We start from the raw sequence: 25,128 nt of genomic DNA, 5'->3' as shown, positions 1-25,128 counted from the left end.
ACTAGAAGGAAAAACAACACTTCCTGAAAGTTGTCATCTGGCCTCCACATATATGCAGAAGGCAGCCACACCCTCCATATGCAAGCTGTGGTATATACACACCTGTACACACACAACACACACACACACACATACATGCACACACGCACACACCACACACACACACACACACACACACACACACACACATACACACACTACCCCATACACATGAAAAAGCAATTACAGAATAATTTTTGTGTGTATGGCTGGAGAGATGACACAATAATTAAAAGCACTTCCTGTTCTCTAAGAGGACTTGGGTTCAGTTCCTGCCACCCACTCAGGCAGCTCATAATCAACTGTAACTCCAACACCCTCTTTTGGTATCTTTGGGAACTATATGTGTGCACACATGCACAGAAATTAAAAAAAAATCTTTTAAAATACTATTGTCCCTACACTCGACAGCATGTCCTTTATCATTAACATTTGAGTACTGTGCTGGATAGTTTTAGGTTAACTTGACTCAAGATAGAGTCATTTGAGAGGAGCAGGAGTGTCAGTTGAGAAAATGCCTCTGAAAGATCTGGCGTCCAGCAAGCCTGTAGTGATTGATGTGGGAGGGCCCGCCCATTGTGGGTGGAGCCATCCTTGGACTGGTGGTCCTGTGTTCTACCAGAAAGCAGGCTGAGTGAGCAAGTATGAGAACACAGCCAACACACAGCACCCCCTCCATGACCTCTGCGTCGGCTCCTGACTCCAGGTTCCTGCCTGGCTTGAGTTCCTTCCCTGACTGCCTTTGGTGATGAACTCTGAGCATCTGGGAATGTATGCTAAAACAAACCTTCCCCAAGCTGGTTTTTGTTGTGGTGTTTCATCAGAGCAACAGCAATCTCAACTAAGACAGGCACTTACAATATACCAGGCCCTACGTAGCAGAGACACGGCAGCAAACAAAATTAGTCTCAGCTGATCATTATGAAGGATGAAGAACTAGTTTTGTTTGCCGCCGTGTCTCCTGACCGTTTATCAGTATAACCTTCAGTGCAGTGACTGGTATTCACGAATAGTTCAAGCATTTGGGTTGGTTTCAATCAAGGAGCAACCAGCAATCCCTCTGCCTCACTGCCCAGCCCACACTCCCCCCCTCTCTCTCACACACACCAGCAAACTCACATTCTCCCTTTACTCCCTGACTTTGATGGTTTTTTAAACCAAGACCCATGATACCACTTATTGGTTTAAAAATAAAGATGAAACGTCAAAACATCAGTTTGTAGTTCTGAGTGATGTACTTAATGCAAATTTATTTTGTTATTGGGGTTTAGACATTGAGCAAGTTCTTTTTTAGAAAGAAGAAGGCACGGGGGAGAAAAATGGAGACATAATACAAAGGCTAGAGTCAAAGCTTTGACCTCAAATATCATACACAGATTCAGACTCTTTTGGCTTTCATATGCCATGAGGAATTTTTATGTTTTGGCATTAAATTAACCTTATCTGTCAAACTCAGAAACTCAAGGCTACAGTTCAGTATTACAGCTTTGTTCTCCAAACCCTTTAACCACTTTATGTGGTGTTCAGGAAGCTAAACTTAAAAACAACCATAATACAGTATCAGTTTCCATAAAAAGGTAGGATCCGTTCTAGCTGGGGAGTTAAACAAAGATGGATTTTTTGCCGCAAAGGAAAGAGAACTTTATCCAGAGAACAGATGTATGTAGCGATGTTTAAATTGAAGGGAAATACCTTCCAAACCCGCTGTAGCTCATAGAGGCTGTTCATTAGCCAGACTGGATCACAGAGCAAAAGAAGAAAAGAACTTGGGTGGGCAGAGCGGCTGCTTCTGCAACAAAAACCATGGTGTGCATAAAGAGTTTCTCTTACTTCATGTGGTCCAGAGCTGAGCTGAGCGGGCCATGGGTCTTCTGAATCAGAGGAGAACATGTCTCCCTGGTGGAGGCTGGTAACGGTCTAGTTCCTCTGAAACAGGAAATCTCAACTATGCCATCTCTTCCCGACTTTCATTCAGTGGATGCTCAAGTTTCCTTTCTGTTGCTGCGATAAAACACCCCGACCAAAAGCGACTTAAGGGAGAAAAGGGTTTATTCCAGCTTAAAATTTCAGGTTACAGTCCATCGCTGAGGGAAATCACGCAGGAACTTGAAGGCAAGAGGGGCTGCTTGCTATCCCATGTGACATTACCACTCACCAAGGAAATCACTTCGCAGTCAAGGAAGTATAGCAGAAACCATAGAGGGCACTGCTTGCTTGCTTAAAGACCCAGTTATATTCAGTTAACTTTTTTTGCTGTCCTATCTCAATCTGTAGACCAGGCTGGCCTCGAACTCACAGAGAAACCTGCCTCTGCCTCATGAGTGCTGGGATTATAGGTGGCTGAGTCCTCCTACATCAGTTAATAAACAAAACAAATCCTCCACGGATGTGTTTGCCGACTAATCTGATGTAGGCAAGTCCTCAACTGAAGTTGTCTTCGATGACTCTTAGGCTGGGTCAAGCTGACAGTGAAAGCCGACCAGAACAGCTAGGATGAGATGGCCTTCTGTGTGGACACCAGGATTCTAGGGGAGGAGAGATGATTTGGGATGGGGGAGAATAGAAGCAGCGTGAGTTTTAACTCACATTGACTGCTAAGGAAGGGAGACTGAATCACTTCTCTTTAGAGGTGTGGTCCCCGCTCAGTTTACCGTGCTCCATTGGAGGGCCCTACACCCGTGCATATTGGGAGACAGCAAATAGACTCAGAGTGTTATTTTAAAACTTAAAAGAGAGTGCATGACGTTGACAGGGAGATGAGGGCGCAGATCTGGAAGGATTTGGAAGGGGGAAGGGGGGAGTAACATATGATCAAAATACATTATTATATATGTATAAAATTCCTGAGAATAAATTTTAAAAATAAAAATTACCCATTCTAACAACAAAAAAAATTAGTGCGAAGTCTAAGGCTGCATTGATCCTAATCTGTTGGTTTAAATTTCTTAGTTTTTTTATTGGAGAATCTGCTTTGGCTCTGATCCACTCATTTCAAATATGTTTTGGGCTCAGAACCTCTAATAATACTGGGAGGGGTGTCTGTTCTTTTACAACCTCACCTTAACCTTGAGGGCTGAAGTTAAAAGCCTGCTGGCTTCAAAACGCTAACCCTTGCATTCCTATTAGCAGGATGCTTCCATCTCAGGGAATTTCTCAGGAGGAGAAATTCCAGGAAATATGAGGCCTATTTTAGCCATTTAACACACAAATTCCCACTTCCCTTTGCTCAGCTAAAAACTGAGTATTGTTACTACCCAGTCTGTTCCTTCTCATATTCATTCGGTCCAAGGACTGACCTCATCTTTGTTGCAGATGATAGGTGAGTGATACCTACTAGAGATGAGATAAATTTATCTAGAGGTATCCTTGGAAACTGCAAATGGATTTGAAACAGAAGCCTGTAAATCAGAGATTACTAACTACATAGCCTGTTTTCTCCCCAGTGGGTTTAATCTTCCATGGCTTTGCCTTCTCTTCCAAATACCCCTTATGTATGAGCCTTTCCTTGCTGTTACAAAGTAACTCATGAAACGACGGAGGGCGGAGGAGTTGCTTCTTTTGAGTCAGGGTTTCCCCGGGAGTCAGTTCACTAGTGCTTGACTCCATCTGCATGGACACAATACCAAGGCAATGGGAACGTGGGAGGAATGGGCTGTCCACTCCATGGTGGTCAGGAATGGGAGAGCACAGAAAGAACCAAGATGAGTTAAACTTTTATCGGTACATGCTCCCCCTCCCCTCCCCCTTCCCTCCCCCTCCCCTCTCCCTCCCTCTGGTGTTCCACTTACAGCACAGCTCTACCTCAAGTTTTTTCAGAACACCCCAAAATGGTGCCACCAAGTTAGGGACGAAGAGCTTGACACCAGAGCGGGAGCAGGGGGTGCATCTTATACTCAGACCACACCTGGGTTCTCCCGACACCCCCTTTCATCAACACCTGGCTCCTCCCAACACCCCTTTCATCACCCTTTTCAAAGGCTAACTCCCAACTTCTCCATTAGAGTAGTAGAGCCATGTAAATAGTAATTTCTTTCCCTACAGTTACAGAATAAACTACATGTTAAACAAATCCTTGTTTCTTTCTTACAACACTATCGTAGTTGCAAAAAGTAACATCTGACAGATAATGGGGAGAAGAAAGAACAATGTCTGTCAGACCCAGCTGTAGCTCTCGAGGAACTCAGAGTCCAGTAGAAAAGATTTTGAGCCAGAGGCCTGACTAATAAGACAGTGTCCAGTAGATGATGATCCTTTGTTATGACCAAGTAATATCAATGCGAACGTTAAAAGTCATTTTATTATTAATAATGTGTGTATTGTTTCTGTGAATACGCACACCATGTACATGTGGGTGTCAATGGAGACCAGAAGGAGGTCTTAGATCTTCTGGATCTGGAGTTACAGGTGGTTGTGAGGCCCCCAGCATGGGTGCTGGGATCTGAACTTGGTTCCTCTGGAAGAACAATACAGAGTCTTGACTAGAGCTGAACAGGAAAGTTGGAGTGAATGAAGGAGACTAACAGGTTGACAGAGTTATACAGGGAATTACAGGGAGGCATCTGAGAATAGAAGACATTTACTCCAGGAACTGTGCACACCAATGGAGATGCTGAGTTAGAAAACATGGTTAGGAGGCAACTGGCACGTGGGACAAAGAAGGGAGGGATGGCAAGGGGCACGATGACTTTAGTTGAGGACACATCAAGTTAGAGGACATCTTGAGTTGGCCAATATACAATTAGTTAATTAGATCCTGGGGCCTCGTAAAGATCCATATCGGTAAAGACAATTAAAAGCATAAATTTGTAAATGTAGAGTCTGGTGAAAGAATCGAGAGCCGTGGAGCACTCAACTATGGGCATGGGTATTGTGCTAGTTTGAATAAAAGTGGCTCCCATAGGCCTACAGTGAGTGTCACTGTTAGGAGGTGTGGCCATCTTGGAGTAAGTGTGGTCTTGTTGGAGGAAGCACGTCACTGGAGAATTGGGCTTTGAGGTCTCAGAAGCTCAAGCCAGGCCTAGTGGCTCTCTGTCTCATCCTACAGATCCAGATGTAGATCTCTCAGCTGCCTCTCCAGCACCACGTCTGCCTACATGCCACCATGTTTCCTGCCATGATGATAATGGACCGAACCTCTGAACTGTAAGCCAGCCCTCATTAAATGCTTTCCTTTGTAAGAGTTGCCATAGTCGTGGTGTCTTCACAGCAATAAAAGCCTAAGAAATAAAACAAAGAAACATTTGTTGAAGAAGAAGAAAGGAAAGGAGGGAGAGGAGTGGGGAGAAAGAGAGGCAGGCTGAAAAAAATAAAAACAAGAAAATCAGAAGAACACAGGAACATAGAAACCTATAGTGAAAAGTCTGTAAAAGCAATAATCAATCAATCAATCAATCGTGTGTGTGTGTGTGTGTGTGTGTGTGTGTGTGTCTACAACACACCTTTGGAAGTCAGAGGACAGATTTTAGGAGTTGTTTTCTCCCTCTACCATGTAGGTCCCAGGGACCAAGCTGAGGCAGCCACACTTGACAACCAGAGCCTTTACCTACCCAGGCATCGCCTCAGCTCCAGTGAGAAGTTCTTATACAAAGGAAACTTAACAATACTGAATGCGTCGGTGAGTTCTAGGAGTCACTGCAACCAACAACAATTTATTCATTTTTAACAAAGTTGTTCTTGAAGAAAAGACAAGTATTTTCGGGGTTAGCGAATAAGTTAAGAAGCAGCAAAGAGAAAAGACATCTTCACTGAAGATCAAAGGCCTGCGTCTGACCAAGGCTCCGCTGTTTAAATAGCTATCTCACCTTTTAATCTTTTAAAAACTGTCTTCTAGTCTTCGGATTTCTACAGAATTGCTCCTAGCTTGGACTTTCAAAGGATCCCACGAGCAGGAAGGAAGATGGCTCAGCGGCTAAGAGCACTGATTGCTCTTGCAAAGGACCCAGGTTTGATTCCCAGATCCCACATGACGGCTTGGAACTGTCTGTAACTATAGTTCAAGGGGATCTGATGCCTTTTTCTGTCCTGGGTTCCGGCGTGCATATGGTGCAAGCGCATTTGCTCAAACACACTCATATATGCATACAATGAAAAATAAATCTTTAAAATTCAAATGTCCATACCAGCTATCTGTGCCTAAATGATATGGGTACAATGAGCTACAATATTTGTCATAAGAGGTCAAATTTCATCTCCTTTCTGTGTGTGTGTGTGTGTGTGTGTGTGTGTGGTGTGCAGTATATATGTGAGAATCAGAGGGAACCTCAGGTATCTGTCTTTACCTTCCGTGCCTTGTTCAAGGCATGGTTTCTTTGTTGTTTCCTGCTGTGCATGCCAGGGTGCTTCTAGAGAGTCTCCTGTCTCCATCTTCCATCTTCTTGTAGGTAAACTACATTGGGTTCAGGAGATTTGAACTCGGGTCTTCACGTGCCCATATTCAGAAGTCTTCCCTTCCCCTCCCCTCCCCCACCAGCCATCTCCCCAGTTCCAATTTTGTCATTTTTAAGCAGGCATATAAAGAAAGTATTATCCCTAGTGTTTCCAAATATAGAAAAATTGAAAGACTATGCTCTTCAACTTCCTCAAAGCAAACCAACTTCAAGGGGTCCTTTTTTTGTGCTTGGGGGTGAAGCTCGGGTTTTATATTAGGCAAGTGCTCTACCAACTGAGTTACGTCATCCCCAGCAAGCTCACCGGCAAGAGTCCGTTGCCTTTACAAAGCAAGCTAATCTGTTATTCCCGGCTGGCTTCTAGTGATCTGTTCTATTGCTAGAAATCTGAAGGTACCACTGAGCCCTCACTTGTTTGTTGAAATCATGGAGCTACATTAACAAGCCGTTTTCCCGAGTCAAGGCTGCCGGCCCACTTGTGGCACGTCCTTGCCCACGAACATTTTCTGAAAGTCAACGTTTCCTATCACTTGCTCCAAAATTAAACCAGAGATACATCATTCAGGAAGAAGCCAGATGCACCGAAGAGAGAAAAATTTGCTTTATCAGAGGGGCAGCCTTCTCTTCCATCCCATAGCAATTTAAATTCATTTGCTGAAATGCAACCAGTCTTTTAGTCGGGTCCTTTTGCATAAACACCAAGTTAGCATAAATGCAAAATAGTTCACGTGATTAAATCTTTATAACACCATAATTTATCACACTCGTGTGCTCGGGCACGTGCACCCGCCCGCGCGCGCGCGCGCGCACACACACACACACACACACACACACACAGAGAAAGAGAGAGAGAAAGAGAGAGAGAGGTCTTTTATTTGTTGAGATCTCTACATTTTTTTCAGAGTTCTCATCTCTCATCAGCTCTCTGAGGAAGCTGCCTTGTACTGCCCCAGACTCTTAGTGTATTTAGTTCTAAAGGATAGTGTACAGAATAAAGGGAAATTTTAATTTTGTTTTTAATAGGACTTATATAATTCAGGCCTAGCTTTGGTGGAGAGAAGGGGACAAGAAGCACATTAGCATTTATTGTGCTCCCGCTATATGCTAAACATGCCTGGAAACGCCGTCTCTCACAAGCCCAGAAACAATGCTTGCTCATAAATTTACTTTTAATTTTAGAAATGAGAAAACTAAGTCTCGGGGAGGTTAAGCTACACTCTCAAGTTCTCAGACTGGGACTGAAACAGGAGCTGCTGACGCCAAGCTAAGGCCCTTTCCATTTTATTGGGCAGTTTGGTCTCGTGAAAAATGCACTCATACAAGGGTATTAGCATCTTATGTATTACAGGGGATTAATCGGTATCCTTTAGCGCCTCCAGCATTGAATCCCACGTGCACGCCCGCATGCAACACACACACACACACACACACACACACACACACACACACCATCCTGAATTCCCCTGACTGAAATTCAGCACGGAGGACAGTTCCTGAGTCATGTGTACAGGAAGCTGTCCTTGAATTCCTTGCTACACGCCCCCACTCCCCGCTCTTGACTTCCCAAGTGGCTGAGAGGGGAGGAAATATGAGAGAGAGAGAGAGAGAGAGAGAGAGAGAGAGAGAGAGAGAGAGAGAGAGAGAGAGAGAGAGAGAGAGAGAGAGAGAGAGAGAGAGAGAGAGAGAGAGACTAAGACTGTATAAGGTAGGTTCCTCTGACACCACGGTGGAAATTAGCACATTTCCCAGAAGACCAAGATAAAAATGCATGTGAGAAGAACCAGGGAGCCAAACAGATGGGGCAGTAAAATGGAGGCCGAATGAGCTCATCAGGATTCCCAGCACATGGGTTAAGTCCACACCGGGCTCTCGGGTGACCCGGGACCAGCCGACATAGTGAACGAGTGGGTGGTTACTATGCCGCCGCCGCGTCGGTTACACTGAGAGATTAGGTGGCAGTGATTCACTGCTGCAGATCTGCACGACTTTCTGAAGGAACAGAAAAATCTGTGGGCCCTGGGCTCTGTCACTCACACAGCCGTTCTCTTGGGTGGCGTGAGTCACGCGCGCACAGCGTCTTTCAGGTAGACGGACTCGGTGCCGTGAGGAAGAAATCAAGGCAGAGAGAGATCTCAGGCTGTCAGGAACAGCTTCCAGCTACAGCCACAGCCTCTCCCTGTGTGATAGTCTATCTGCTGTTTACACAGCCAGCCTGCCCTTCCACACTCGGCCTTGGCTACAGGAAGTTCACAGCCCACACAGAAGAAAACCAATGTTTTTTAACGTTTATCACGTGGAAGAATGAGTCCTTCCTCCCAGAACTCCCAGGCTCTTGAATAAAGCCAGAAGGACCATTAAAGAGTTGACGCTAATTGCCTTATCTTTTCTACAAGGTCCAAAGAGGAGAAAATGGCTTGCCCCAAACCACTTAGCTAGTAACAGTTGGCATTGGGACTGGAACGCCTCATTCCTAAACCGGCAGATTTTTCCACTGTACTGGGAAAACAAAATAAAACTGCAAATAGCATAAGTCCTCTGACTTTGCTGTCTCCAGAGAAAATAACATCCTCAATGCCTGGGTCTTTCCATCTGGGGTTTGGCAGATCTCTTTGCCGATCGCGTCTCATAGTGGAAACTCTTGTAGGAAGTCGAAGAGCAATTATTTTGGGGAATATATGCTATTTTTATGTCTTCTTGTACATCGCCTTCTTTGGTCAGGAGGAAATTAGAATTCTGGAAATACACTTGATTTAATTATTAAAAGGACAAGCCTCGGCTTCAAGTAGTTGCAAATATGAATTATTAGTCCATGTCATGGAAGGATTGGAGAACGACATAGGAACAATAATAATCTACTGTCACATCCAATTAAGATCTGCCCTCGCTTATGAGTAAAAGAGCGTCGGATCTCTGAGTGGAAACTTCAAGCTGCACGTCTGTATTTGGATAATTCTGAACATGCCTGGATTTGGTACCTTACAGCATCCTCTAAAAATGTACTATGCTAGAAAGTGTTTTGAGAGTTTGTTGCCTTCGTGATTGCAATTTGTGTATGTGTGGGTTTATTTGAGCTTTTGAGTTTCCATGTAGCCAAAGAAAGTCTAGAAAGAAACTGTAGACTCAAGGTCAAATTGAACAAGGGGAAACTTTGTGGTGAGTCTAGACAACAAGGCCATTTGCCCAGCATTCACCTTACCCCCAGTCTCCTTACCTTTTCCACTGATGAATAGTCTCACCCAAACCATCCTTGCTCCTGTGTCCTCTGCTCTGGATCCTGTGGAGTCTGAATTTCCTGTCTGTAGTTTTTAATCCTTGAATAGATTTTTCATGAATAAAACTTTCCTTATAATTTAGCAACACTGTCCTTGAAAACCCCACAACTATTTACATAACAGAAGCTATTGTTTGAAGTGCAAAACAGGTCAGAATTTGGTTTCTAGAGATTAATCACTGCAGTCTATTTTGTATTATCATAATAATTTCATTTATTTTGATACAAATTTGTTTTCAGAATCAACCCCAGCTTCTGCGCACAAGTGACAAATCCATTTGTTTCTGGTAGAATGGATAATGTGATTAATGACCTTGCAACAGGATTTCTTTAAAAAGAGGGAACTTTTTTTTTTCTTTTCATTTTTAATTCGCAGTAAACCAGCTCGGTCTGCTAAGTGCGTAACTGTTGTGAACTTGTAAAGCTATGGGTAAGATTTTGAAATAACCCCCGCCCCAAATCTTTTGGGAGATTTCCGGGTATTTATATTAGGTTCTTTCCAAGAATCTGATGATACTAGTCTCCAGGTGTAAAGTGGACTTGCTGGGCAACCTCATTAAAAAGGAGGCATCGTTCTACGACCAGGCCTCATCATGTTAATTCATCCAACCGAGGTCATGCTAAATAAATAAGGTCATGCCTAGAAGGCTATTCCCTGCACAAGAACCTACCAGTGAACTCGTGTCTACAGCCTCCTGGCCTCCTGTGTTGGCATCCCCTCCTTTCTTGCAGCATCCAGGATCCATTTCTGTCCCTGCTGGCCTGAGCTTTTTTGTTTTTCCCCTTGAGTTCTCTAGGGTTGGGCCTAGGATTTGGGTACACCTACAGACTGTCCGCCTCTGCAATCGACCGTCGTGCTTTCCGCGCCAGAACGAGGAAACCTACGTGGGCCGCGTGGGTGGCTCGCGTGGAAGACCCGGGTTCGAGTCCCGCTGGGAGAATTCCTCCTTGACAAGTGGAGTCATCTCGGTCAGGGTTTCTCAGCTGGAAGCCGTGCCAACACCTCTCGTCGTGGGCGTCAAGTTGTCCCCGGGGCTTCTCTGACCGTGAGGGGCCAGCCAACGCTTTCTATGGCCGTTTCCTAAATCCAGTTGCCTTTCCTAAGGAGCCTTGGGGACCCTGGACTCGCGCCTCAGAAACCCGGCCCACGACAGAGCCGAACCCATCCGCCCCTGCCAGCTTAGCGATGCGCCCCCGCCCCGCCCTCTGCGTGACGCGAATGCCGGCGGGCCAATCAGAGAGCGCGGCGCGAGCCCCACGCTCCTGTGGCCCCACCCTCCAAGCTTAAGAAAGGGCGCGCGGGCAGATCTCGGGCCAGAACGCCGCGCAGAGCGGAGAGCGGGCTTTTGGGACGCCAGGCGGCGCTTGTGCTGCCGTTTCCGTGCTGCACGAGGTTCCCTCGAGCGCCGCGCTCCGACAGACGTAGCCGGCCGCGAAGGCGCCCAGACGGCAAGCCAGCGACCCATGCTGAAGTGAGCGCACAGGTCAGCGAGATGCTGGCGTTGCTGACCGCCGGCGTGGCGCTCGCCGTGGCCACCGGACGAGCCGAGGACAACCCGATACCTGGCAGTCGCTTCGTGTGCACCGCGTTGCCCCCCGAAGCGGCGCGCGCCGGCTGCCCGCTACCCGCGATGCCCATGCAGGGAGGCACGCTGAGCCCCGAGGAGGAGCTGCGAGCCGCTGTGCTGCAGCTACGCGAGACCGTCGTGCAGCAGAAGGAGACACTGGGCGCTCAGCGAGAAGCCATCCGAGAGCTCACCGGCAAGCTGGCCCGCTGTGAGGGGCTGGCGGGCGGCAAAGCGCGCGGCACGGGGGCCACGGGCAAGGACACCATGGGCGATCTGCCGCGGGACCCGGGCCACGTCGTGGAACAGCTTAGCCGCTCGCTGCAGACCCTCAAGGACCGCTTGGAGAGCCTCGAGGTACCTGCGCGCGATGGCATCTAGCGGGTGGTGGACCCCGGGATCGTGGGACGGAGGGTGCGGGAGAAACGGGTAGGTGGGCTGACTGGGCGCCCACATCCACTGGGAGAGCTGAGTTCGGGGGGGTGCAAGTCTCGTCCTGCTCTGGACTTACTGGGGTGGCCTCCCGTCTCCTTGTCCTCTTCTGTCCCCATGTTCGATGGGAAAGGTGAAATCCCCACCCACCCCATCTCCATCCCGTCGCGCGCGGGGACTTGCCCACTAGACTCTCCGTGAACTTACCGAGGTTTTTGGCTAAAGAAGCCAGACCGCCAGGCCTGGAGGGCAATACCCGGTGACTCCGGCAGCCTGTTTCCTCTTTGCAAACCTCTGCTCCCCCTGGCTGTGCCCAGTGCTGAGTCTGTCGCCGCCGGAGGTCAGCTGCCCCTGGGCATCTGGTGTTTTCTTTGACAAATTGGGTCGGGGTGTGGGCGGCCTGGGCTTGAGTGATCTGCAGGAAAGTGGAGGGGGAAAGCCAGCGATCCCAGGACGAGAACAAGCCCCTTATTAAGCTCAAAGACGCCTCTTCATCAAGTCAGAATTTTTTAAAGATGCCCTTAGCTATGACTTTAGGGGAACGGACTTTATCCCGCTGTCTTCTCCCGTGGGTAATATGGAACTTTGGGGGAGAAATCATCAATTAATTTTCATCTTACTTCCCACCTTGTTTAGGAAGTGTGGACATTTCTGTTAACAGCGTTTATCAGAAATACCTATTAGCAAAAATGGGGTTTAAATTACAGGTGTTAATTATTGCTAAATTATCAGAGTGTTTCTTTTGGCATGATTGCTATATACAGTATTTCCAGCATCTGTGGATCCATGAGTCATGATTACTGAGAGCTGACACTTCTTGAGTTCTAAGTGTGACTCAGGCAGATTATTTAATTTTAACCCTTGTAATGGAGAATAGCAGGAGACAGGTCCAGTTTTCTACAATTTATAATCTGAAACACTGGGGCACAGAGATTCAGGGGCTTGCCCAGGGCTCCTGGCTGAGGGTGGCTGGCTGCCTCTGAGGCAGCGTGATAGCAGAGGAGGGAGAGAAATAGGAAGTGAGGGTTTGGATGCATTAAAACGGAGCTGTCCTTTTCCAGGAATGTCTCGGAGCCCCTTTGCCCTTGTACCATTTTGGAACTTGGGGACTGTGTTCATTTCTAGATGAAAGCCCTAGATGGGCTTTGAGTACCACTGATTAACTGAAAAACGATTTTGCCCGATTTAGGGGCTTTATATGACATAGAATTATAGATGTTGGCTAAATTTTTTGGCTCTTTGGTAAGAGGAGAAAGTGAGATTCACAAGTTTCAAATATTGCAGGAAGTAATTTTTGTCTGACTTTGAAAGCCTTTCCCTACCCCCACCCCACCCCCAAAAAAGGGCATCAGTAAAATGTTCTCTTTTGAGCCACTGGCACAGTTTGATGCTGCCTTGGCGCTCCTTGCTGTGTGGTTGGGTCACTGGAGCTGCGTGCCACAGTTTCTATTCAACTGGCCTGAATCTCTCTCCCTCCCACCGTTCCAAAGCTCCAGCTCCGCACAAACGTGTCTAACGCTGGGCTGCCGAGCGACTTCCGAGAGGTGCTCCAGCGAAGGCTTGGGGAGCTGGAGAGGCAGTTGCTGCGCAAGGTGGCTGAGCTGGAAGATGAGAAGTCCCTGCTCCACAATGAGACCTCGGCTCACCGGCAGAAGACTGAGAGCACACTGAACGCACTGCTGCAGAGGGTGACTGAGCTGGAGAGGGGTAGGTGCTGTGTGCCTGGTGCTCCGTCTGAGAGTGGCCTCTTTTTTACCACCTCAGGCAGATCTAGGATTTCCATTTATGGACTGCAGTGAAGCAATGGTAGTGGCACAGCATGGAGATGATCCTCAGATGTCTGTGTGCATGACATAGATTGACTGTGCTCATAGGGATTAGCTCCTAGCCCGGCCAGCACTGCCCTGGTGGGGGTGGAGGGCAACAAAGGCACTCTGAACCAGGCTTGGCTAAACAGCCTGACCTCTGACCTCCTGCCGGATGGTAACTAGTCAGTATAGAAGAGTCTGGTCATCTTTCTCTTTCATGTCGTGTTAGGTAAGACTCTCCCATGAGAGACTGAAGAAGAGACTAAGGCTCCTTAATGCTTCGGTTTGTAGTCTCAACCCCTGACTTTCTGGGTGACCTGTGGGGTTTTAGGTTTGGTGGTAGAGGGTATAGAATTATTCTCAGATTCATGAAGGCAGGTTCAGTGTCATGATTGACAGGAGACCGTCCAATAGAAAACTGTCCCATGACCCTTGTCGTGAGCAGAAGGGTCAGGTGAAGGAGGACATGAGCTAACGGGCCATTGTTTCATTCAGTCCCAGTTTCCCACAACACCTTCCTGTTTGCTGTTATTCCCCTTGCTTTTCTTACAAAGGGATGAGAAAGCTGCTTATCTATTTGACTTAGATTCTGGGTTTTTTTTTTTTTTTTGGTTTGTTTGTTTGTGTATTTCTGTTTCTGTTTCTAGCTCCTTGAAACAGCATCTTATTATATAGCCTAACCTGGCCTTCAGCGTGCCATCCTCCTGCCTCAGCCTTCAAACGCTGGGATTACAGGCATGTGCTGCTGATTCTGACTTGACATTGATTCCTGAGTTTTCAAAACAGTTTCTTCCCTGTCTTCCTTCTACTGCTTGGTGACATCAGGAGACGCCCGGGGTCTCAGAGCCTTCCTCAAAGGCAAAGCAACCGCCTCTGATTCTTGCTTGACAAGAGGGAGAGGAGCATCCTCCTCCCCACCCCACCCCCAATCACAGTGGATCCTTGGGAGGCACAGGGCCAAGGAGTGAGCACAGCAATAAGTAACTGAAAGGGGTACCTAGGATCAGAGGGGACTTGGTGGCGACGCACCTACCTTGGCACGGTGCTCGGTTTACCAGCACGGAGAAGGGTCAGAATAAATCCGGAGAATGGACTACATTTCACAGATGAGACAAGCTCATTTCCCAGGCAGACAAGTCCCCTTTATGGATACTTGCTGAACACACCTGAGACACTTGTCATAGTGACATAAACCTGAGCCTCTCCATTATCTGTTCTTGAGCTCCAGGCCAGTGGACAAGTGTGCCATACTTAGTAGCTTTCCCAGCTGTTCTAACCCAGAAGGAGCAGTCAAGGCTCAGGCAGCCATGCTGGTTCTGGCACCCACAGTCTTGCCCCTTCGTTCTCACTGAAAGCCCACAGCTGAACAGCCCACAGGATGCCAGGCTAGCGAGAGCCAAGCCACTGTACAACAGTGGTTCAGAGGAAACACACACACACACACACACACACACACACACACACACGAGGGCGTGTATATGGGTATTTTGCCTACATGCATATGTATATCCCATTTACACCGGGTGTCCACAGAGCCTAGAAAAGGATGTTGGATCCCTTGGGACTGGAGTTACAGATGATTGTGAAGTCCCTATGGGTACAGAGAAATGAGTCCGGGTTCTCTGCAAGATCAGCAGTGTTCTTAATTGCTGGGCCGTCTCCAGGCCCAGACTTCCCTTTGACTCCCCCACCTTAGGAATGCTAGACTTTTTCCTTGTGTTCCACCCACTCAATTCTAGAATGAGTCTTAGAGGAAAATGACCATCTGGTGAGCCATTTGTTTCTGGGCATTTCTGAGTTCATGCTCATTCTGCTTTATGTCCACCGTAGAAGGGCGTGCAAATGCTCAGCCCCCGATGTGTCCCCCCCCCCCCCGTGGAAGGCATGCAAATGCTCAGCCCCCAAAGTGCACTAGAGTTGGAACTCCACCAGCTTCCTTAGAAGCACCTAGCTGAGCCCCGTAGAGACTCAAGCATGCGGCTGGTTGGGAAGGCTCCGGGGAGTTTCTGTCCTCGGATTCATCATTCTATATCAGATACGAGCCAGATGCTTAGCCGTAGGTTTCGTATCTTCTATTAGCCCTGTCACAGGTATCCATGACAGGTACAGATGACGCAATCGTGATGCTTGAGTCTCTGCAGATCTGAGAAGTTAGTAGTGATCCCATAGAAGAAATGGGACTTTTAACCCTGCTGGGCTTGAAGTTCTTTATAGCCCAGCAAGTAGCAGCTGACTCTGCACAGCACCCATGTCCCCAGTATACCCATTTCTCTCGTCTGCAAGACCTGTTCGTTTGTGAAGGCTTCAGGGTCCGGGCCAGCAGGCCAGGTGCAGCTGGCTGGGTGCTGAAACCCCCCCTGCATTAGTGCTGAGAAACAGGAACTTCCTCCTTCCCAGCCCCAGGCTGCGCGCCCCGCCCCTCCATAGGCTTGTCCACCACCTGCAGTTTCTGATTTATTGGTCAAGCCTTTTAATTCCTTAATTGGTTCTAACTAAGTTTGCTCTGAACCTCCAAGCTGTTTTATTCAAATAAAGGGTACCAGTTGTCAGGCTAGAGCCCCCTCCCAGCCTCTCCACTCTCCCTGCTCTAATTAAACCTATCTGTTGTCACCGACCTAATGATATTACCGACCCCGAGTCTTATTAAGTTGGCAAGCCTGCCCACCTTCAAACATAGAAGCCATTTCTCCTTATTAGATAATGATGCCTTCATTAAGAACACGGCCATTTGCCACTTGAAGACTAAGCACCAGTGGCTATGTGTGGTGGAAACGGGCTTCTGGTCCTGTTGGTTCAGTAGCTGGGTGACCTTAGATAAGTTGTTTCTCTGAAGCCTCAACACAACACTACAACCTACAAAATTAGAGCAGGTGTTGTCTGGCTTTGTACTTTTCTTCAGCATATTGGGGGGCAAGCCCCTGCTTTTACAGTGGCTAGCTTCTTCAGGTACTTGAGACCATCAGGTCTCCATAGCCCATAGTTTTGGGAGATACTTACCATGGGAGGTCAGGCTAAATCAGGGAGACTACATAACTACAGAAGCAGGAGCAAATACTAGCTAGAAAACCCCAGAGAGACCAAAGGTGACCCTGGACTCTGCTGTTGGGCTGTGCAGGAGACTTTTGCAGAATAGGACTTTGGTATATCATGATGGAGTGGAGTAGGTTGTCTGGCTGTCTGGCCCTTTAAGGGTGCTTAGTAGGTAGTTGTTGAGTGAGTGAGGAACTGAGGTTCCCTCATTGGCAGGATCTGATCCTTATGTACAGGGGAAGCTATCACTGGGACCACTCACAGAATCATGTTGTTTCTGCAAACAACTGTTACATTACAATGAGCTTCAATCAAGATGCTGAGGTTCAAACACTTAAGATGTGCCGTGTGCATGAGGACAGCTTGAGATGGGGGAACATGTCAGGGGTGGGTCTTACCACTACCAGTAAGTTCTGGAAGGTCTAAAGGTCTGGCCAGGTGTTAGCCTGAGGGGGGCACCACCTCTGCATGCATCTGTCTCCCCTACCCCCATTCCACATTCCAGAAAACAGTCCAGCAATGCAGTCTTTTTTGTTTTGTTTTGTTTTGTTCTTCGAGACAGGGTTTCTCTGCCTAGCCCTGGCTGTCCTGGAACTCACTCTGTAGACCAGGCTGGCCTCTACCTGCCTCTACCTCCCAAGTGCTGCGATTAAAGGCGTGTGCCACCACCGCCCAGCTCCAGCAATGCAGTCTTCTCTTGAGAAGGAAAGGTTATGTCAGGAGCAAAGGGTTTCCCAGAGAGGACTGAGACCAACCCAGCGGGCACTGAGACCAACTGTCCCTTGTGAGGAAAGCTGTAGCGTGCACCTCAAGCCTGGCTCCTTTGAGCAGTGGTAATCATTCCCTATGGAAGTGATGCAGGCTCACCATTCACAAGTGTCATCCAGTGCTCCGGTCCTGGGAGATATTCCTCCCTCAAGCCTTGGTCCCTTGGGTTTCAAAGCCTGCCCTTAAGAAAGAAGACAGAGGGGCAGCATGCTGAAGGAAAGGTGGAAGGAAATAAGACTCAGTTGAGGAAGAACAAGAAAATTAAATCCAGTGTCTCTAATCCCTTCCTCCCTTTCCTAGTCATTGAGACTGTGAGGCTCAATGGAGATCAGAAAGGACCAGAGTTGGGTGTTTTGTTTTTGTCTGATTTATTTGTGGATTCAAAGAAGCCCCTTGCAGGCTGTGGTGGTATACATAAATAAACCCAGTACTTGCTAGGTGTCTTAGTCAGGGTGTGCATTCCTGCACAAAACCCTAAGACACCAGGCTAAGGCAGGATTGTGAGTTCAAAGCCAGCCTGGGCTACAGGTTACACAGCAAGGCTTCTACTCAGAAACAGATAGGAATGAAGAGGTCTCTTAAATATTTTTTGTTGTTTTCTGTGAATGTATACATGCATAGGCATATGCATGTATGCTGTGTGTGGAGGCCAGAGAGAGCCTTAGATCCCCTGGATCTGGAGGTACAGATGGCTGTGAGTTGTCTGTCACATGCCTACTGGAAATTGAACCTGTGCTTTGGAGGAGCAGCAAGTGGGCTTAGCTGCACTCCAGCTCTGAGGCCTCTTTCCCTATCCTACATGATGGAGGTAGGCTGGATATGGGGGTACACACCTTCAGTCCCAGCACTTAGGAGGCAGAGGTTAGGCTGAGCAGGAATTATAGGACAAAATTACACAATGGCACCATCTCAAAAAGGAAAAGAAAAGGTAGAGACAAGTTCTCTGTGATGTCTACTGTATTTCTCACAGAATATCCCTTCCCCTTCACACCTCCAGGAGCATCTTGGAGGCCACACACCTGCGGGTGCCTCTGCCTGGATTCTCCCCCACAGGTCTCCTGTCCCAGGCCTTTCTCAGGTCTTTAGCCTACCCTTCAGTCTTCCTCTAGCCACCGTCCTCCTCAAGGAAGTCCCCGCCCCCTCCCCTCTTCCCCTTCTACTGTCTTTGGACTGATTTCCCACCAGAGTCAAGGGCTGTCCCTAGGACTGCTGGGTCTGGCACTTTGACAAGGAGCTGGAGTGCTCTAGGTCTGCCTGAGTGGTGGGTCCTGGTGAGGTACTTAGGCCAGGCTACCCTGCTGTAACCTCTCTTCCTCCCACCCAGGCAACAGCGCATTCAAGTCACCAGATGCATTCAAAGTGTCCCTTCCTCTCCGCACAAACTACCTGTATGGCAAGATCAAGAAGACACTGCCCGAGCTGTACGCCTTTACCATCTGCCTGTGGCTGCGGTCCAGCGCCTCGCCGGGCATTGGCACGCCATTCTCCTACGCTGTGCCTGGGCAAGCCAATGAGATTGTGCTGATAGAGTGGGGCAACAACCCCATTGAGCTGCTCATCAACGACAAGGTGAGGTCATTGGGGCCTTACTCGGGGTCCGAGGGGGCAGACCCTGGAGGGAACTGGCACGTGCTGCCTTTCCGTAGGATCAGATCAGATCCCAGCCAGGCCACCATCTGCCTCAGCTACTGACCAGGCAGTAGTGCTTGCCTCCACAGCGTGAGATGGGGTGGCAGAGGATATCTGCAGCCTGTGGGGACCCTAGCTCTGAGTCTGGCCAACAACGGGTGCTTGAGGATCCCCGTGTCACAGGAGTGGAAGGAGTAGGAAGACAGGACCCCACACACAGGACCCCACACATAGGACCCCACACATAGGACCCACACACAGGACCCCACACACAGGACCCCACACACAGGACCCACACACACAGGACCCACACACAGGACCCCACACACAGGACCCACACACACAGGACCCACACACAGGACCCCACACATAGGACCCACACACAGGACCCCACACACAGGACCCACACACAGGACCCCACACACAGGACCCCACACACAGGACCCACACACAGGACCCACACACAGGACCCCACACACAGGACCCACACACACAGGACCCACACACACAGGACCCACACACAGGACCCCACACATAGGACCCACACACAGGACCCCACACACAGGACCCACACACAGGACCCCACACACAGGACCTACACACAGGACCCACACACACAGGACTCCACACACAGGACCCCACACACAGGACCCACACACACAGGACCCACACACACAGGACCCCACACACAGGACCCCACACACAGGACCCCACACACAGGACCCCACACACAGGACCCCACACACAGGACCCACACACACAGGACCCACACACACAGGACCCCACACACAGGACCCCACACACAGGACCCACACACACAGGACCCCACACACAGGACCCCACACACAGGACCCACACACAGGACCCCACATACAGGCAGCCTTTGTGGCTCTTCCTAAATGCTCTGGTCAAGAGTACCAAGAGTGTAGATACACACTTTAAAGGGATCAGGTTTATTGTGATAAAATGTACATTCAGTTTTAGCTGGCCTCGACCAATGCAGACCACAATAAACATATAAAACAGTCCCACCACCACGCTCCCCCATGCACCATGTAGTCAACTCCTGCCCAGCCCTTCTCGGTCTCTGGCAACTGTTCTCTCTCTTCCCAGAGCAGATGCTCTGTTTTCACAGGCAGTAAGGGCTATGATCTCCTTGAAAGACTAATTGTGAGCCTCCCATCACTCAGCCACCTAGTTGGGTGTGGTGACACACTTTTTAAGAGCTTGGGAAGCTAATGCAGGATGACTGAACTGAAAGCCAGCTTGCGCCACAGAGCAAGCCCTGTCTTTAAACAAAACAAATGAATCAAACTTTTCTCCTAAAGTCAGATCCAACACGATAAAACTATGTTCTTAGTCCAGCATTTGAATGGCTGTCCCTGCTGTAGATGGCCCAGGTCCGGCCTCCGTTTGGGTGAAGAAGAGACCTTTGCTGGTCTGTGATCTTAATCGAACTGCCACTGGGTGGAGTTTGTCTACTCTGGGAGCACTGTGGAGAACTTCCTGAGCTAAGGATTTATTGTTCTAAATAACACTGTAATCCCTGAGAGTCTTGTTTTCCTCTCCCTTTAGACCTCTTGTAAACAGCCAATTCCTGGGAGGGAGACCTCAGGTTGCTAGGAGACCAACAGTAACAACAGCACATCCTTGTGCTCACAGGCTTCTGGGGCTTGCCTGAAGTTGAGTGTGGGGACTGTATGTGCACACTCCTGTACTGTATGTGCACACTCCTGTACTGTATGTGCACACTTCTGTACTGTGCTGACATGCACATGCATATAGAGGCCTCCTGACCTTTGGTTGACACAGGCACACACACACACACACACACACACACACACACACAATTCTCTTAGTGCTACCTGTCAGGGTCTATACAGAGCCCAAGCTAGTAAGGGAGTCAGTGGCTAGGCCCAGAACCAAGAATGTCCAGTGTCCTGAGACTTTGCCCAGGACAACCTCCTGAATGTCATACACACAAGGCAAGCAGGGTTTGGTGTGTCACTCACAAGACAAGGAAGGGAATCCCAGCAGGAGTCCTGGACTGGAAAGATAACTAACCCAGATGACATTGCACTCCCGTCCCTGATGTCCACAGGTCGCACAGCTGCCCCTGTTTGTTAGTGATGGCAAGTGGCATCACATCTGCATCACCTGGACCACTCGAGACGGCATGTGGGAAGCGTTCCAGGATGGGGAGAAGCTGGGCACTGGGGAAAACCTGGCACCCTGGCACCCCATCAAGCCAGGAGGCGTGCTCATCCTGGGGCAGGAGCAGGTGGGTGCTCTCTCCCGGATTCTACAGAGGAGGCTGCCCAACCCAGCTACCCAGCAGCCCCTTGCTCTTGCCTGAGGTAGCTGTCTCCCAGACCCTGCCACTGTCCTGACAGGCAAGCTCCCTGACTGTGTGAGGACAAAGAGCTGTGGGAATGCCCTTGTAGTCACAGGGTCACCTAGTGGCTCAGCCCCAGCTGCCTGGTAGGGTAAACACCGTAGGAAGAAGTGTTTCCAGTGTCCCTGTGAGTCCCTGCATTCGGCCATGCCTGGTGTACAGCGAGAGAACTGAAATCTTCCTGGAACTGTTCACTTGGGATCCCAGAATCTAGCAAAGGCCACTTAGGAAACCTCTAGTGTGATGGGGAGAGGGGTGCGGGGTGGGGGTGGGGGATGGAGGTGGGAAGAAAGATGATCTGGGACACTTGCTTTCCAGGTGAGGGGTGGCAGGGAAGCCAGCAGGCCCCGGGCAGGGAAGATCACTGAGAAGTGGGGGGCTTGGTCTTGTGCATGGCCTCTTCCCTCCGGTCCACTGCATCACCCCTGAAAGGGGCTGAGAGTCAGGCTTTAGGTGACTGTCTTCCCCTTCTGCCTCTGTTTCCCCTGTGTGAAGTGGGTGTTCCGAGTAAAGCCAATTCCAAGACCTCAGATGCATGGGGCTTCAGGACCTGTAGAATCTGTGGTTCCCTCCATCCACCTTGCTTCCCCGGAGAGTCGGGAGGCCAGTTCTGCTTGTGAATCTATCCCAGAGTGCCTGTTTGCCCTTTCCAGGACACTGTGGGAGGCAGGTTTGACGCCACGCAGGCCTTTGTTGGAGAGCTTAGCCAGTTCAACATATGGGACCGTGTCCTCCGGGCGCAGGAGATCATCAACATCGCCAACTGCTCCACGAACATGCCTGGAAACATCATCCCGTGGGTGGACAACAACGTGGATGTGTTCGGAGGGGCTTCCAAGTGGCCTGTGGAGACGTGTGAAGAGCGTCTCCTGGATCTGTAGCTGCCTTCTCCCTGTCCCGGAGGCCAGGATCGGGCTGTTCTGGGGAGTTCAAGGCATCTGTTTCCCAGTTCAACTAAAACCTCTGGCCTGAACAGAAAAGAGCCGGAGCCTCTGAGGCAGGCTGTGTGGCCGCCCTTGTCTTAGGCTCATTTGTTCCTTACCGTTTTGTCATTTTGGGGGGGCATAGTGACAGAATCCCTGGAAGAGCCCTGAGCCACTTCCTCCTGGGTTTCTAGGAGAGCCTGTGAGCCTCCCCTCCGGTCCCTGTAAATGCTAATGCAGCCCAGCCCTGCCTGTCGTTTGGGATCCTTGATGTCTCATGTGTGCTTCCTTCTGTCCCCTTTGATGGCTGTGTGGTCATCCTACCGGGGTAGCCTAGGTCCCTGTGTGTGTAGCGCATCCCCGCTTTTGACTGAACACAGTGCACAGAAGCTACCCGCCCCTGAACCAGGGCCTCTCCCTGGTGTCATGTGCACTCTGGTCTTTCCCTCTGAGGGAGCTGCAGCTGGTGGAGGGCCAGCTGCCCAGACAATCCCCCGCAGCCTCCCCACCCCGTCGGTCCACCTCTCAGACCCACGCTCCAAAGGATCATTGCTGGGTTGGCTTTGAAAAGCTGCTCTTCTCATCTGGTGCCAAAAGTTCATTTGCAGCTTCTACAACATTCCGTGCGGTTTGGGGATTTACTTTATTCCCCACAAAAGATGAACAGCCATTAGAAGCCTCCCCTCCTTTTGATGCTCAGCCCACTGTGAAGAGTGAGCTTGTTTTGTAAGCCACATTGGTTCCTGTGAGCATCTGACTGTCCCCCATCAAGTATTTCCCCCGGAACTGGAGATTCGGGTGTCATTTGGCTGCTACTTGCTTAGTGACTCCAGGCTGCATCATATATCATAATTTATTTTAAAGAGAGAGTGATTCAGTGGGGAAATTTATAAAGCTATAAATATTATATATTTTATTTTTCATACATGTTTGAAGTGCAGATCCACGGATGTTCCATTTGTAGGACCAGCTTGACGTGCCCATCCTGACATTGTATGCCACAAGAGCTCTTGTGATGATGGAATTTTGATTAAAGTGTGCCGGAAGATGCTTTGAGCTTCTGTTCTCTCTCCCCCTCTCTTGCTCTCCTCTCCCCCACCCCACCCCCATCTCATACACACACACAACTGGAACCCAGCCAGTCTGGGAGCCGTGGGGCTTTGTGCCTCCTGGCTAATGCATGGCTGCTTTGGTTTACCGAGACCTAACCCCAGTCACAGCTGTAAGTGAAGGACATGGAGTGTTGATACTGGGGGGAGGACATTGTCCAAGTGTGTCCCCCTCCTTCAGCATCATGCTATGGGAGTCCAGCAGACCATCTGTCCCCAGCCTGTCCAAGGAGCCCCCGAGATCTCTGCCCTTTCTCTGTGTAGGGTCTCTCGTTGCATTTCATTTAGGTTCTTTAACACAGCTCTCTGAAAGCCAATCTCAATTCACAGGTGAGTTCAAAGGACAATGGAAAGTGGTGTGTGTGTGTGTGTGTGTGTGTGTGTGTACAGGTACATGTGTGTGCATGTGGAGATTGTCATTCTTTAAGGATTATCCACTTTAAAAAATGTGTGTGCAGTGCTGCACCCCTGTAATCCCAGCACTTGGCCAGCCTGGTCTACAGAATGAGTTCCAGGACAGCCAGGGCTGTTGAGAAACCCTGTCTCGAAAAATTAAAAAAAAAAAAAAAAGAAGAAAAAAAGAAAAGATGTGTGTGCGTGCACGCATGTGCACAAGCATGTGTGTATACCATTGGGTTTATGTGTAGAGGTCAGTGGAGAGCCTTAGGTATTGGTGCTTTCCTTCCGCCTTGTTTGGAACAGGGTCTGTTGTTTGCCTCTGCTCAGGCTAGCTAGCTTCTCAGGTCACCCTAGGAAAGCTTGGGTTCCAGGCACGTCTCTGCACTCTGGTCCTTAAGCTTACATGGTAAGAGCTTTATCTAAAATCTCAGCCTGCTCCCCGCTTTCTAATGTCAAGACTCACTCACCTGGGACTCGCACTGAGCCCAAAGCAGGCTCGCTGCCTGGCTCTCTTCAGAACTGGGCATGGAACCTAAGGTTACCAAGCTAGCGCTCTTCAGCTCAGGTTTGGGCTTCTGTTGCTAGTGAAAGGCAGACCGGAGCCACAGCCCGCCTTTGGACCTGGAGGCCTTGTGCCTTTCCCCTGCTCCCTCCTGTTCACCTTTGGTTCTGCAGGGCCAGATGCCACCGCATCCTCCCAGAGGCCCCTCTGTGTGCCCACCTGGGCTCTGGCTGGCACGGCGACAGTCTCCTTCCTGCCACCACTTTCCATTTGTGTGTCTATACTCTTGGCAACTGCAGAGCAACATTTTCAATTTTATGGAAGTTGGCAACTAACAGTGGGACCCCCCCTGACATCACAGACCAGATAGAGTGAGGCTCAGTGGCACTCAGCCTCCCAAACCAAGACTGGTGGGTCATAGAGGTCTCTCAAGTCTATTTTCAATGTGAATTATTACTTGGCAGACTGAACATCATTAGTGTTGGGTAGAACATGAAATTAGGCCAGATGCCCTGCTTGGGGGCCTTTGGAGTTGTACGTGATTAGGCTGGCGGAGAGCAGTTTATTTTTAATCCCTTTCATGTTGAGACTACCAGCTAGGCAGCTCTCCGTGGAAAGGTACCTAGTGGGGAGTGGGGAGATGCTTCGGTCTGTAAAGTGCTGCACAAGCAAGTGTGGGGCAGATCCCTAACACCCAGGCTTTATAAAACTGAGTATGAGGTCTCAGTGCCTATAACACCAGTTCTAGTGGGGGCTGTGGAGGGGAGGGGGGAGTCAGGGGAATCCCTGGAGCTCATTGGCTGGCTACCCTAGCCAATCAGTGAGCTCCAGGTTGGGTGAGCTGCCCTGTCTCAAAATACAAGGTGGAGAGT

At 49.3% G+C, this 25,128-nt stretch overlaps 1 protein-coding gene and 1 pseudogene across 1 annotated transcript; both read left to right on the top strand.

The window, feature by feature from the left end:
• Nucleotides 1–11,172, top strand: part of LOC127672462 (histone-binding protein RBBP4-like) — a 134,525-nt pseudogene extending 123,353 nt beyond the window's left edge.
• Nucleotides 11,041–23,263, top strand: Nptx2 (neuronal pentraxin 2). Its single transcript, XM_052168027.1, has 5 exons — nt 11,041–11,618; nt 13,184–13,400; nt 18,624–18,868; nt 21,030–21,209; nt 21,977–23,263. The coding sequence occupies exons 1-5, from the start codon at nt 11,190–11,192 to the stop codon at nt 22,202–22,204; spliced, it is 1,299 nt and encodes a 432-aa protein (XP_052023987.1). The 5' UTR covers nt 11,041–11,189; the 3' UTR covers nt 22,205–23,263.
• The last annotated feature ends 1,865 nt before the right edge of the window (nt 23,264–25,128 follow it).

This window comes from Apodemus sylvaticus, chromosome 22, assembly GCF_947179515.1.
Source record: "Apodemus sylvaticus chromosome 22, mApoSyl1.1, whole genome shotgun sequence".
NCBI lineage: Eukaryota > Metazoa > Chordata > Mammalia > Rodentia > Muridae > Apodemus > Apodemus sylvaticus.
This window is presented reverse-complemented; position numbering and strand designations above follow the sequence as displayed.

What these genes read in the sequence shown, in the direction of transcription:
- Nptx2 (XM_052168027.1), top strand. Translation starts at nt 11,190, where the DNA reads ATGCTGGCGTTGCTGACCGCCGGCGTGGCGCTCGCCGTGGCCACCGGA. An exon ending in ACCGCTTGGAGAGCCTCGAG is followed by an intron (nt 11,619 to 13,183) that starts GTACCTGCGCGC and finishes ACCGTTCCAAAG; the next exon opens with CTCCAGCTCCGCACAAACGT. An exon ending in GGTGACTGAGCTGGAGAGGG is followed by an intron (nt 13,401 to 18,623) that starts GTAGGTGCTGTG and finishes CCTCCCACCCAG; the next exon opens with GCAACAGCGCATTCAAGTCA.